At 43.7% G+C, this 15,273-nt stretch overlaps 1 protein-coding gene across 1 annotated transcript in view; it reads right to left on the reverse strand.

Moving 5' to 3' along the window:
- Positions 1-15,273, reverse strand: part of PCCB (propionyl CoA carboxylase, beta polypeptide) — a 72,139-nt gene that overhangs the window by 16,621 nt on the left and 40,245 nt on the right. Inside the window, exons 7-9 of the mRNA XM_006883417.1 lie at positions 13,955-14,063; positions 7,918-8,038; positions 5,879-5,960 (exon numbers count right to left, since the gene is read on the reverse strand). Coding sequence (XP_006883479.1) covers positions 5,879-5,960; positions 7,918-8,038; positions 13,955-14,063 — 312 coding nt within the window. The remainder of the gene's footprint in view (positions 1-5,878; positions 5,961-7,917; positions 8,039-13,954; positions 14,064-15,273) is intronic.

The raw sequence follows: 15,273 nt of genomic DNA on the forward strand, positions 1-15,273 counted from the left end.
GGAAACCCTATGAACCTGAAGAGAGGAAGAAAGGCACCCAAGCATTGAGGACTCTCCTTCATAGGGTCACTATGAGTCACCTGCGACTCGATGGCACTTAACAACAACAACAACATATTATGACATAAGGGAGGCACAGGTATAAGCTGGAATTCACCCTGCAGCACCAAGGCAGACCTGAAGTGTTCACAGCAGTAAGCACTAAGGCAGGCCTTAAGTGCTTACACAATTCTTGTATTACATTTGCTAACCCCTCCCTCCTGAGTCAAGCATAAGGTTTTCAATAGAAATACCTTAGCTTTATTTGCATAGAATTCTCTTTGTGATTTTCACCCTGGCAATTTTCAATAAAGGCACAGAGAAACTGGGTTTGGAGCTTCAGTTATTTGAACTGCCTGCCCCTTGACTTCATGCTTTCTGACCCGCCCTCCATTCCTGTGTGTCCCCATCTCCGTGTTTTCCCTCAGCCAAAAACACATCGTGCAAACAGGTTTTAAAATTTGAAAGAGATGGCTAATTTATAGGCCATCTACTTTATCAAAGTTAACCTAGAAGAGGCAAAGTTTAAAGAACAAAACATATCAAAGTTCTACATTACACACCACACACACACATACACACACTCCAAAACTAAGACTTACGCATTCTATGGGAGAAGTCTACCAAATTTTTAAGAATCCCAATGCTATTTAAATTGTTCCAGAGCACAGAAAAAGAAGAGAGAAGCTAAAGATTGGCCCCACACAAACCAGAGTCTCCTCTAGCAGAACCAGAGCTACATGATGCTTACTCACACTGCCGATTGCTCTGATCAGGGACACAACTAAAGAGAAAAGTGTAAATCAATTTGAAAGAAAAGACCAGATTAACTGAACTAGTGGAGAATAAAGGAATCCTTGCGGCTGCGCTGTTGACGTTAGGTGCCCTCGAGTTGAGTACAATTCATAGCAACCCATGGACCACAATCTGAAGTCTGTTCTATCCTATGCTGTCCTCACAATCTCTGACATACATGAGTCCATTACTGCAGGCGCTGTGTTAATCCTCTTGTTTCCAAGGAACATTCTGGCTATACTTTCTCCAAGACATATGTTTGTTCTCTTGGCAATGCATGGGATGTTCAGTGCTCTTCCCCAACATCACAGTTCAAAGGCCTCAGTTCTTCTTCTGTCATCCTTATTCACTGTCTAGCTCTGGCGGTTTAGTGGAACGAGTTGCACTGCCAACCTAAAGGTGTATGGTTTGAATCCACCAGCTGCTCTACAGGAGAAAGATGGGCAACCTCTCATGTGATTGATTTACTGCCTCTGAAAACCTGCTGGAGGGTTGGCCATGGCTCAGTTCCAAAGCCATGGTTCCAAACAAACAAGGCAGCTAACAGGGGCAATAGCTTGAGGCTAACACCCTAAATTATGCTTTTCATCTGAAACAGAAGATATTCTTGGAGGTCATGTTTCAATCAAATAACAAACAAGAGCACCCATGAAGGATCTCTCGAATAATCGACTGTACAAAACTAAGCAGGCAACACGTGCTCAAACCAAAAAGGGAGACGGGAGGGCTGGGAACGGGGCAGTGCTGACACTGCGGGGCCAGTGACCAACGGTGTGGAACAATCTGTGTACAGGCTGTTGAATGCAAAGCCAATTTGCTGAGTAAGCTTTCACCTCAAAGGGAATAAACTGTTCAAACACAAAAGCCAAACCGCATGAAAAAAAAATTTGCGTTAAGCACCGATTTGTAGTAACCAATGAATGCGCTGCTTTGGGACATTCATCAAGACACCATGCAGCTTCGAGGGGTTTGTGGGCTACAGGAAGAACACTGTCTTTTCAAATTGAATCGTGCTACTGTTAACAGAGTTGAGTACACACTTGGGTGTTTGGCTTAGATTTTCCTCTTATTTACCTTGGTAAGCATGTCTCTGAAGCATAATTCTGTTGCAAACGCCAGTGAGGCAAGGAAAAGGGAAATTATCACCACTGAACATAAAGTAGTAATAATAAAGTACTGGCAAGAGGTAAAAGGTCGTAAGTCACTGAAAAAGCTGTAGGCCACAGTCAGCCAGTGGGCAGAACACTTTTAAAGAGTAAAGTAAGAATAAAGGAGCATAGGAAAGGATCGGCCTGGACAAAAGCCATTCATTTATTGCTAAACAATGAGGTAGTTTAATTACTGAAATGAAAAGGCTATTGATGATTTGGTTAGATGATCAAGACCAGCAAATATGTTCATTAGTCCTGCTTTAGTGCAAGAAAAAACCAGAAGCCTTTTCAATGATTTAAAAGCAGTGTGTGCAGAGCACGAAGGTGACTGCGATAAAAAACTTTTTGCGAGTAGAGGTTGGTGCAAGAGTTTCAAAGTGAGGGTAAAACAGTGTAATATTAAGATGCAAAGTTGAAAACCACAAATCTTTATGGGATTTTCCTCAAATATCTAAAATATTTATTAAGGAGGGAGGTTATATGCTCAATAATTTATGTAGACGACACTGGCTTATTTTATGAGGGGGATTACTAAGAGGATCTACAGAAGAGAAATGCAAAAGGCTTCAGGCATCCAAGGCTAAGCTCAGAATTTCAAACTCAAATTTCTGCTCAGAGATCGCCTCATCCAAAATCCAAGGGTATGTCTCTGTACACTAAGGCATGTCTTTATCTGGAACACATATGCCTGGGCTTGGCTCACAAACACCATCTCTGAAGCCCAGTCAGTAGTATTTCTGCTATACAACGCTACTGCTTGGCCAAGAAAATTCCTTTCAAGATTCTCCTGGTTCCTGACAAAGAACCCAAACACCCAAGACACACAGATGGCTTTCACTTCAATATCAAGTTTGTATTTTTATCCCCCAACATAACATGGCAACATTAGCCAATGGATTAGAGTCTCAATCTCCTTGAAGGACTATTATTTATGGCAGAACTTCTCAAGACTGTCAGATGACGTGAAGAACTAATGGGAGTTTGGGAGTAACTGTAACATCTACAATGCCATCCAACAGGATGCTAATTTTTCAGATGAAGTGAGTCAAATATGAAAGAAAGAAATTGTGCCCTAAATTCAGGCTTACTTTTCAGAGGTTTAGTAACATGCAAATAAATGCCCATGCTAACAAACTGACAGAGAGACGTTATTTCTCTTACAGCAAACTGTAAAGACAGTCAGGCATATAAATACCATGGCGCAGGAGACCTTAGAGACCCAGCTGAGGCCACTGGCAGCACAGTGGGACTTGAATGGGCGTTTCAGGCATGGACAGTGGTTTACCTAGATCTTTGGGGTCGATGCACCAAAGTGTGCGTCAGTAGACAAATGGAAAAAAATCTCAAGTGCACATCGGTGAACAAATGGCTACTGAAACTAAGATCCATTCACAATGAAGGGAGTTATGATCATTATAAAATGATCAAGAGTTTGTAAAGTCCACTGCACAACACGGATGAAACTAGAACATTATTAGCCAGTTGCAAAATGATGACCGTGGTCTAATAACACTAATACAAAAAGGTGGGAAATGCTTTACACACAGAGAGCACCCGTTCCAGAGGGTTAACAGATGAAAAGCAAGAAGAAGGGAGCAAGGAAAAACATAGGATAAGATGACTATTTAAAAACCTGAGGGAAGATTTACACGAAGATAGACTTAATTTAAAGGCTATCAGAGATGGGAAGAAGGGGAGAGGGGAATGAAATAATGAGGAAATTAAGTTGGGTCAAGGGAAAGGCAACAGAATAAAAAAAAAATTAAAAAAGAGAAAAGGAACAAGTCTATGGGAGGAGGGGCAAAGGAAGAAGAAGAAGGAAATTTAGGTTCCATCACAGAATAAGAAATGGAGCTGGTCATAAAAAACTCTCAACAAACACCTCGCTGCCCCTGCAAATTTTACCATTCAGAGAAAAACTCGCTCCAGTTTGTTCATGACCTATTCAGTATTCTTCTCCAACACCACAAACCAAAGGCATCACATATTCTGTCATCATTATTCCTTGACCAGCTCTCAGATGCATAGCAAGTGACTATGGACCATGGCCTGGATCAGGTGCACCTTAGTCCTCAAACTAACTTCCTTCCTCCTCTGTACTTTGGAGATAAGGATTATGGGTATAAGCCCAGCCAAACCAACTCATTGCCATTAAGTTCAGTTCTGACTAAGAGAGAAACTCCATCAGGTTCCCAAAGCTATAAATCTTAACCAGAAGAACCTGTCCGTCCCATGCCTACAGAGATGTGAGTAGATTCAAATGCTGAAGATATTCAGCCTTTTCATGCTACAGACAATACCATGAGGGTTCTTACAAATGCAATAGCAGTTAGCATTTATTGTTGTTGTTGCTGATTGCCGTAAAGTCAAGCACGACTCATAGTGACCCTATGAACAAAAGGCCTGAAGCTCCTCTACAACTACTGACATTTATCAAAGTTCATAGTGTCCAGAGGCTTTTTGTTTAGGAAGTAGATGCCACTCCTGCTTCCAAAATGTAGCATTTACTTAATGAAAATCATACAGACTGCTCACTTCAGAAGCTTAGCCCAAGTCAACAAGCTCAAATGCTCGTCAACAATAAATTGCATGAACTGTTGTCTTGCACATGGTGCCTTTTGAGACCAACCACAGAGACTGGCTACCCGTGAGAACAATCGGTCTGCAGGTGGATGTAGTAACATGGACAAACCTCCCGAGAGACGTCAGACACAGAAGACAACATGAACAGAACGTATGAAAGAGAATCAAATCTGCTGGGAGTGAAGAGAGTGGCTCCCCAAGAGGGTTAGAGAACTCATGACCGGATGAGAAAAAGGAGGGAGTCTTTCTAACTGTGGAACCTGCTTGTCGAGAGGCACAAACAACATTGAGAGACTGAGAGACAGACACACAGACACACGCTGTGTGTCCTGGAATTCATATACTGCTCCGGTGCTTTATGTTGTTACAGTCCACCTCCTGGTGACTCCGTATGCACAGAGTAGAATGTCTCCACGTGGTTTTCTTTTTTAATTATTATTGATAATTATTATTATTGTTGTTGTTATTATATTACTATTATTAATAAAATAATAATAATTTTAATTTTAATGAAAATTTACAGAGACTTTGGATTTCCGTTCATTCATGGTTGCATTTTTCTCCCTGCTCACCACCCCCCCCCAGTTCATTCTTCTCCTTGAAAAGTAAAAGAAAAATGCTTTCATTGTTGTACAATCCCTCCCCCCAAGTCCACTCCACTATGTAGCCTTTGTTCTGGACACCTGCCATGACAATAATACCTAATCACAAATCCCTTTTAAACAGTTCTCTTACTCATCTGTTCCAATGCAGTACACATCATTTATCCCATCTTCCTCAGTGTCCCCCCAACCCCGATGTCAGTCCCGTTTTACAGCAGTGGCACTATGCGGTATTTGTCCTTTTGTGTCTGAGATATTTCGCTCAGCATAATATCCTCCAGGGTCACCCTGGGACCTGTCAGCAGCAGGCAGCCAGGTCTGCTTTCCACAGCTGCTCCAGATGGGCTTGAACTGGCGATATATCAGCTCAGCTAAACCAATCCAGGAGCTGCTCCCCTTTCCCTAAAAAGACTAACGTGTTCTGAGAATAAGATCCCACAAGGGCCATCTTAGCATCACTCCAGGCTTGAGAGACATGCACCCTCCCCTTTCCACCAGAGATCCTCCCTAAAGACCCCAGAGCTCAGCTGACCCCAACGGACCTTCCTTCCTTTATTTCTCCCTCAAGTCCATCTGAGCCACTGGCCACCGGCTCCTTCCAGAACGCACCACTCAGCGGTCCTGCTCCCTTGAGCACTTGCTACACCAGGGTCGGTGGGGGGCCGTGGGCAAGGCGGGACTAGCAATCCAGGAAGAGGGAGAACTTACAGAATGTATGATGTCCTCCATGTCATAGGCTTTGGTGGACTCCAAAGGGACAATGGTATCGAGCTCGGGAACTAGACGGTCGCTATGAGGAGAGAACAAGCAGGGCTGATGAGCGACATCACACCTGGGAGGGCAGAGGGACGGTAAAGGAGAGGGGACCCTCCACCAGGAGGATGGACACAGGGACTGTGGCAATGGGCTCGAGAGCATTAGACACTGTGAAGACGGCACAGGATAGGACAGGGCTTGGCTCTGCTGTTCACAGGGTCCGTGGGAGTCGGACACTGGGAGTCGCTCTCGACTCGATGGCACCTAACAACAACATCATCATCAGACAAGCCACCTGCCTTCACAAGGGGGGCATGGGACGGGAGAGAGAACGGCATCATGGGAATTGGGACAGTGAGGACCCTGTGAGGCTCACACAGCCTTCGACTGAGCTACACTGTCACCTAAGCTGCGTTCCCCTGACGCCTGAGCCTGCGACACGTCAACCCAAGACCCCACTTGGCATTCCTTCAGAGGAGGAAATGGGCTCCTCTGAATGTGACCCTTCATCTTCCTTCTCTGATGCCCCCACCCCTACCCCCATCTCAGTGCGAGGCGCTGAAGGAATCTCAGTGAAAATAGAGTTCCCACTCTAACTTCCTGAGACGTTAATAACCAAAGATGTAGGGCTTGGAGACACAGATTAGGGGTGCCATAGTGACTGCTGAACTCTTACCTCCTCTGAGAAGGTTACCCCGCTAACAGCTCTTCTAAGAAGCCGCAGTGCAGGCCCAGTGGGCTGGATTAAGGTGAACTGAGTTCTAACACACACACACGTGTCATTCTCCTTTCTCCTGCACCATGGGGACTGCGCGGGGCCCACTGCCGAGGGACTCAGCCATGTGGCCCTCTCCGACCTCCTCTCTCTACCAGGTTCTTTGTCCTTCTTGTCTCCTGCTCGGGATGGGGCCCAGTCATGTGCTCCATCATGTCCAGTGTCCAGCGAGGCCTGCCCAAAGGTACTGGATAGTCATCAAACCCAAATCTAACTCACAACCCTCGACTCAATTCCAACTCTGAGCAACCCAACAGTAGAGGGTACTGAGCGCTCCACAGGGTTCCCAGCTGCCATGTTTGTGGAAATAAACTTCTATGTCTCTGCCAGGCAGGAGCTGTAGTATTCACATCACCACCCTTTCAGGTAGCAATCAACAGCCTTACGCCCGAGATTCGAGGCTCTCTGCTCTGGGCACAGTCCATCTAACAGAGCTGTCCCTTATTTTTCATTTGTTCAGTTACAGGTAGAGCTCCCTGGAGACATACATTTATTTGTTCTTTTGACAGTCCATGGGATATTCCGTCCTCTTTTCACCACCACTCAAAGACATCGATTCTTCTTCTGTCATCTTCATTCACTGACTGTCAGATACACAGCACGTAGATTCAAGCAGATCATGGCACACCTTAGTCTTTAAACTAACATCCTTACTCATTAGCACTTTGGAGAGATCCCTGAAAGCAGATCTTACCGAGAACGGATATGGAATTGTATCTGCTGGGAAGAAGCCATTTCAGACCTCCACCTTTCCCAGCTTTATGTCTTTTTCTAAGGACTTGCCCCTTCTAACAGTATGACCAAAGTATATGAGAGGAAGCTTCAACAACCTTGCCCTAAGGGGCACTGAGAAAAAGTTAATAAAATCTCCCTTCTTTGTGCCTATGACCAGACATGGAGCCGGTAATGTGGTGGATCATGTGCTCTGCTAACCAAAAGTTCAGCAGTTCGAATCCATCAGCTGCTCTGATGGACAAAGATGGGCAGTCTCCTCTCACCCACACTTACAGCTCTGGTGCAGGATTGCTGTGAGTCAGAATCAACTAAGAGGAGTGGGTTTTTGTGGCCCAGACTTGTCACCCTCATCATGCCCACTGACTCCACTCCATCTTCTGCTCCAACAGGGCCAACCCTGGAGGACCTGTCGGGACAGTGGAGGCTGAGGAAAGACAAGCCTGGCTGCAGAGGAGAGGAGGTGCCCAGGCCGGACGCTCACCTGGGGTCGTGGCACTCGCGGACGGGAGCGGGGTCCTGATTGCTGAGAGGCAGGTAGTTGAAGAACTCCCGCAGGTTACACAAGGCGTCCACGTCATTTTCAAAAGCCTTGTGGGCCACACCTGAGGGAGCAGGGACTCAGGGTTATTGTGTAGACAGGTAATGACGGGGAGCTTGTGCTGAGACGCGCTTAGACAAGAGAGTGAAAAGCGGCTGCGCATCAGAGACATAACAGACGGGTGAGAGGAATAAATGAGAACGACACCGAGCAGGAGGTGCGCATTTTATAACAACAATTGATCAGAGCTAAGACTTCAGAGACTGTTAGAGACACCTCGGCTTGACGCACACTAAGAAGGAAACAAGAGTCTCTGCACGGTGCAAACGATTACGCATTTGACTACTAGTCAAAAGTCGGTACTTCGGACCCACTCAGAGAGGTCTCTGATGGGAAGCTTGATGACTTGCTTCCCATGAAAACCTAGGGCACATTCTACCCCAAACACCTCGGCCACCATGGGCCAGACTCTACTCAATAACAACTAATAACAACAAGAAGGAAATGCACTAGGGAGCTCTGGTGGCCTAGTGGCAAGAAGCTGCACTGCAATCCCAGAGGTACACGGTTCGAATCCACCCAGATGCTCTTCTAGAGAAGGAGTGGCAATCTCCTTCTGTACCAGTCGGATCGGATTTGATGGTACACGCACAAAATAATAAAATAAAATGAAGAAAAAGAAGAAGGAAATGCTCACTTTTAAATCAAAATCCAACGCTTTGACCATAGCCCAGAACAGGTCATGAAGCAGCCTCTCACAATGTTAAGTCTTTAACTGCAGGAATGTCATCCTTAGTTACTTATTCTGATTGTGATCTAGTAAGCAATTCTGAAACTAGATTAAAAAAAAATTATCTAAATTTCATCGATTTTTTTTCTCTCCCACGAAAATATGGAATTGTGATCATTACTCTAACAGCAATGAGGGTTCCGCTCATATAAAATTCTTTTTTTTCATATCAAATTATTGATATGAGCTAAATCCTGACATTTCAAAATCAACGGGAACTCTGGTCACTGAGCAGTAAGGAATCAGACTGTCAATGCAAAGGTACACGATTCAAATCCATCAGCTGCTCCCAGGAGAAAGATGGGCAATCTATTCTGGTGCGATTTACTACTTCTGAAAAAATGCTGGAGGGTCAGCTATGAGTCAGTTTCAACTTGACAGCAGGCAACAATATCAGAGTAATACCCTGTTTTCATTTCCATGCCATTTCATTAAAAAACAAAAAAAAGAAACTATTTTTTATACCAAATCAGAGAGTAGTTTTTTTATGACAAAGTTCAAACTGCTATAAAAGAACTGGAAAAAAACAAGGCCTCAGGAGTGGATGGCATACCAATTAACACAGTTCAACAAACAGACTCTGCCCTGGTTATGCTCACGAAATCTGGAGAACCACCTGGCCAAGTGACTGGAAGAAATCGATATTTGTTCCCATTCCAAAGAAAGGTGATCCGACAGAGTGTGGAAATTACCGAACAGTATCACTAATATCACATGTAAGCAAGATTCTGCTGATGATAATCCAAAAACGACTGGAACAGCACATCAACAGAAAACTGCCTGAAGTGCACGCTGGATTTAGAAGAGGCCGTGGCACTAGGGATATTATAGCTAATGTCAGATGGATCTTGACTAAAAGCAGAGAGTACCAGAGAAATATATCCGTGTTTCATTGACTATGCAAAGGCATTTGACTGTGTGGATCACAACAAACTGTGGGTGACTCTGAAAAGAATGGGAATCTCAGAACAAACACCTTACTTACTGATTATCTGGTCATCTGTAAGTGTCATTAATGACAATGGCAAAAATTTAAACTTCAAGCATTCATTCACAGTTGTTGTTATGTACCTTTGACCTGCGACCCACAGTGACCCTATGTACAGCAGCTCTGAACTCTGCCCTGTTCTGGGCCAGTCTTCGTGATTCCAACACACCTAACCCGTTCCCCAGTTATAATATCAATCCATCTCATCCAGGGTCTCCTCCCTCTTCTGAGCTGTATTTACACCCTTCCAAGCATCATGTCCTCCAAAGACCAGTCTCTCCTGGTGATGTGCCCAAAGTATGTGAGACAGAGCTTCAAAATCCTAGCCTCCAAGGAGAGACTTGGTTTTAACCACTCCAAGACAGACTTATTTGTTTTCTTAGTGGTCCATGGTATGTTCAAGATTCTTCTCCAACACCTCAACTCGAAGGCATTGATTCTTCTTCTGTCATCTTTAGTCACTGTCCAGATCTCTGCTGCACAGCAATTAATGGCAAAGATCTTGGCCTGTATTAGGTGCACCTTCGTCTCCCGACTGACATTATTGCTTCTCAGTACTCTGGAGAGGTCCCTGACAACAGATTTTCCCACTGCAATTTGTTTTTTGATTTCCTGATTGCTGGTGCTAAGAGTGTTGATTGTGGAGCCAAGCAAGCTATAATTGTTAACAAACTCAATCTCTTTTCTATTCATTATGGTGCTGCCAATTGGCCCAGTGCTAAGAATCTTTGTTTTCTTGATACTGAGCTTCAAAACATATTGAAGGCTGCAGTTCTTAATCTCCTGCAGCAAACACTTCAGGTTCTCCTCATGTTCAGCAAGCAAGATGGTATCACCTGCATAATGTAGATTGTTGATGAGTCTTCCTCCAATCCTGATGTGACATCCCTCCTCATAAAACCCAGCTTCCTAAGTGATCTGTTCCACATACGGATTGAAATGGTGTGGAGATAGGACACATCCCTGGCATACACCTTTCCCGATTTTGAACTATGTAGCGTTTCCTTGCTCTGTTCCAATGACTGCCTCCTGGTTCAATCACAGGTTTCACAAGAGCACCATAAAATAGTCTGGATTTCTTCTCAGAGTTAGACACAATTTCTTGAGATCCAGTCAAATAAATACCTTTGCATAGTCAATAAAACAGAGATAGACATTCCCCTGGTATTCTCTGCTCACAGTCAAGATTTATCTGACATTGGCTCTGATGTCCCTAGTACCAGGGCCTTTTCTAAACTCAGTTTGTATTTCTGATAGTTCTCTGTTGATGTGCTATCCCCTTTTTTTTTTTTGGCTAATCTTCAGCAGGATTTTGCTTGTACATGGTATTAGTGATACTGTTCATAATTTCCAAACTCTGTTAGATCACTTTCTTTGGCATGGGAATAAATATGGGTCTCTCCCAGTCTGTTGACCTGGCAGCTGTCCTTCAGACTGCCTGGCACAGCCTAGTGAGCATGTCCATGGCAGCATCTGTCTGGTGAAACATGTCAACTGGTATTCCATCACTTCCTGGGGCTTTGCTTTTTGTCAATTCCTTCAGAGCAGATTGAACTTCCTCTCTTTAATCACCATTGTCTCTTGATCATATCCTGTTTCATGAAATTCTTCTGTGTCATCCAGTTCTTTTTGGTACAGTGACTCTGTGTAGTCTTTCCATCTTCATTTAAAGCTTCCTGGGTCATACAACATTCTGCCCTCACCATCTTTAAATATTGCCACTTGAGATTTGAATTTATTCTTCAATTCCTTCAGCTTCAGAAATGCCGAGTGAGTTTGTCCCTTTTGCTTTAACTCCAGCTCTTTGCACATTTCATTACAATACTTGGCTGTGTCCTCCCGAGCTGCCCTTTGAAATCTCCCATTCCGCTTCTGAATGTTCTGATTTCTTCCCCTTGCTTTGGCTTCTCGACATTCTAGTGCAATATTCAGTCTCTTCGGACATCCATCTTGGTCTTTTCTTCCTTCTGGCTTTGTAATGAACCCTTTGCATTCTTCCTGGATCAGATTCTTGACATCAGGACTGACCTACTAAACTTGAAGGCTAAGTACCAAAGTCTGGGAGGCCATCTAGGTCAAAGGGCAAAAAACCTAGTCTGGTAAGCAGCATCTAGAATCCTAAAAGGTCATGAGTGGCCCTTCAAAAAGCAACTATTGGTCTCTCCCCACGTAGAGCAAAGGAGAATGAAGAAAACTGAAGACTCAAGGAAGCAATTAATCCAAAGGCTTAACGGTTCACACAAACCACAGCCTCCTCTAACCTGGACCACGGAACTGGATGGTGCTCAGTTGTCATCAATGTCCACCCTTACTAGGACCCCAACAAAGGTCCCTGTTAAAATGGCAAAAAAAATCATCTCATCCCAGTCAGAACAGCACAATTTAACAGAAGAGCAAACATCAAATGCTGGCGAGGTTGTGGAGAAACTGGATTCCCTGACTCACTGCTGGTGGGAGTGTAAACTGGTGCAACCACTGTGGAAGGCGGTATGGCACTTTCTCAAAAAGCTGCGAACAAAATACCATTTGACCCAGCAATTCCACTACTGGAAATATACCCCAAAGAAACCATAACTGAATTTAAAAAAAAAGAAAGAAAGAAATCGGAACTGCCACGTAAGCAGATCTATGCACACTCATGTTTATCGCTGCTTTGTTCACAATAGCAAAGAGCTGGAAACAACCCAAGTGCCCATCAACAAATGAATGGAGAAGCTCTGGTATATTCACACAATGGAATACTATGCTGCACTGAAAAACAAGGAACTCGCGAAATACTATACAAAATGAGTGATGCTGGAGGACATTATGCTGAGTGAAAGATCTCAGTCACAAAAGAACAAATACTGTATAGTGCCACTGTTGTAAAATGGGTCTGATATCAGGGTTGGGGGAAAACTAAGAGGGGATAAATAATGTATACTGCATTGAAGTAGATATGAGAGACAACTGTTTAGGAGGAATATATGATTTGGTATTCTTGGCATGACAGAAGTCCAGAATAAAAGCTGCATAGTGGAGTGGACTTGGGGGGAGGGATTGCATAACAATGAAAGAATTTTTTTTTTTACTTTTCAAAGAGAAAAGCAAACTGGGCAACAGTGAATGAATATTAAAAAAAGAAAAAGTTTACTGGAGGAGGAAGACAGGGAGGAAAGTGTGCAACACTGAATGAATGAAAATTTTAAAAAGGAATTAAGGAGCTCTGGTGGCCTAGTGGCAGGAAGCTGCACTGCAATCCTGAAGGCATGTGGTTTGAATCCACCAGATGTTCCACTGGAGAAGGAAGGGCGATCTCCTCCTGGGCTGGTCAGAATTGATTCAACAGCACACCATAAATAAATAAAATAACCATGTATAACAATTATGTATTCAAATGAATATGAAATAAATTTATAAAAAAAAGGAATTAAAAAAGTGGGCAAAAAATGTAGAATAAAGTAAAAAACCCAACACCCAGACTTAACTGGTCTTAAAAGAGAATAGAAGCAAACTTTGGTTACAATCCTTCATATACATTGTTTCCTTCATCCACATTGCATTTTATACAATCACTTTCATACAACAATTTGTATACATTGTTTCATTCTTGTACATTTTGATTTGTAAGATCTTTTCTATACATTGTGTTTGATATAGTTTAATAATATTTATCTATATATCCACTTCCTAAACAATATGCCTCTGGAAAGTCTATTAACTGTTTATGATAAACGACAATAGTTATGGAATGGCTTCAGGCCTTTTGTTCACAGGGTCACTATGAGTCATTCTGGAACATAACTTCTGTTACCCCATGATATCAAGAACCAACTGCAACTTGCCTCTTCTTCTGTCCACTCTGTACATTTGTACTCGGAGAACTTTGGGAGGGGAGGAGGAGACGGCTGACACACTGCAGGGACTATATGGAACAGTCTGCATTTGTCGATTGCCACGGAGTTGAGCATGACTCATAGCGACCCTATTATCAAAAGGCCTGAAGCCTTTCTATAACTATCATCATTTCTCCAGGTTCATAGAGTTTCCAGAGGCATGTGGTTTAGGAAGTGGATGCCACTCCTGCTTCCAATGCACATGCATTACTGACTGGAAAACTTGTCTGCTGTGCAAACCTTTACCTACAGCCCAGCAACATGTTTTAAAATGAAGAACTAAAGGAAGGAAACGAAAATCGCAAGATTACTCTCAAGGCCTCTCACCTGACATGGTGGTGTGGGTTTTGGCACCCCCAAGCTCCTCTTGGGTGACGTTCTCATTGGTGACAGACTTCACAACATCAGGGCCAGTGATGAACAAGTAGGAGGTGTCCTGAAATCAGAGATTTCCACAACGGTCACTCTGAGAAAACCAGAGAGAGACTCAGTGTTCCTTCAGCCGAGGAGGCCAAGTACCCACGAGATGGTAGCTGACACGGTTAGCACGGTCAGGCTAGGATGCAGCACAAGTAAATGTTCATTCCAATGGAGTTTTAGGAACTCTTAGGGGGAGGTGCGGTAGTACAATGATTAAAGCATTTGGCCAACCAAGCTCATCAATCACTCCACAAAGATGTGGTCATCTGCTTCCAGAGAGATCTAAAGTCGTACAGACCCTATGGGGCAGTATTCTGTACTGTAGGATTAGCACTCTCCTCTGTTTCAAAAAATGCCACATGGTTCTACCTCGGCAAATTTATATACATAAAGTGTGGCTAACGTTTCAGTTGTTCATCTCTGGAACACAGATACAGACGGGTCTAATTCAGAGCTTGCAGCACACCAAGCCATTATGACACTAATGGTTGTTAGGTGCTGTCAGGTCAAGCACAACTTATAGCAATCCTGTGAACAACAGATCTGAACCATCGTCTCCATCTCGGAGACACTTGAGCCCACTGCTGCCGTCACGCTGTCAATCCACCTTGTTGGAGGACTTCCTCTCTTTCAGTAACTCTCCACTTCACAAAGCATGATACACCTGCCCAAGGATCAGCTTCTCCTAGCAACAGGTCCAAAGCACGAGAGATGAAGCTTTGCCACACTTGCCGCTAAGGAGCACTCTGGCTGCACCTTTTCCGAGACAAATTTGTTCATTCTTTCGGCAATTCATGGGATATTCAGTACACTTCCCCAACACCACAGTTCGAAGGCATCAATTCTTCTTTTGTCATTCTTATTCACTGTACAGCTCTCAGATTCATAGCAAGTGGCTGAAAACACAATGGTCTTAGTTAGGCACACCTTAGTCTTCAAACTGGTATCACTGCTCTTCAGTATTTTGGAGAGGTCTCTTACAGTGTACTTGCCCAAAGCAGTAAGTCTCCTTATCTCCTGATTGCTGGCTGTTGACTGTGGATCCAAGTAAGATGAAATAACTGACAGTTCCAATCTTTTCTCTATCCATCAAGATGTTGCCTATTAGTCCAGTGCTGAGGATTTTTGTTTTCCTGACATTGAGATGCAATCTGTATTGAAGTCTGTAGTGTTGGATATTCTACAGCGAGCGCTTCAAGTTCTCTTCACTTTCTGCAAGCAAGGTT

This window comes from Elephantulus edwardii, unplaced genomic scaffold (assembly GCF_000299155.1).
Source record: "Elephantulus edwardii isolate Elephantulus edwardi_28Jun2011 unplaced genomic scaffold, EleEdw1.0 scaffold00027, whole genome shotgun sequence".
Taxonomy (NCBI): Eukaryota; Metazoa; Chordata; class Mammalia; order Macroscelidea; family Macroscelididae; genus Elephantulus; species Elephantulus edwardii.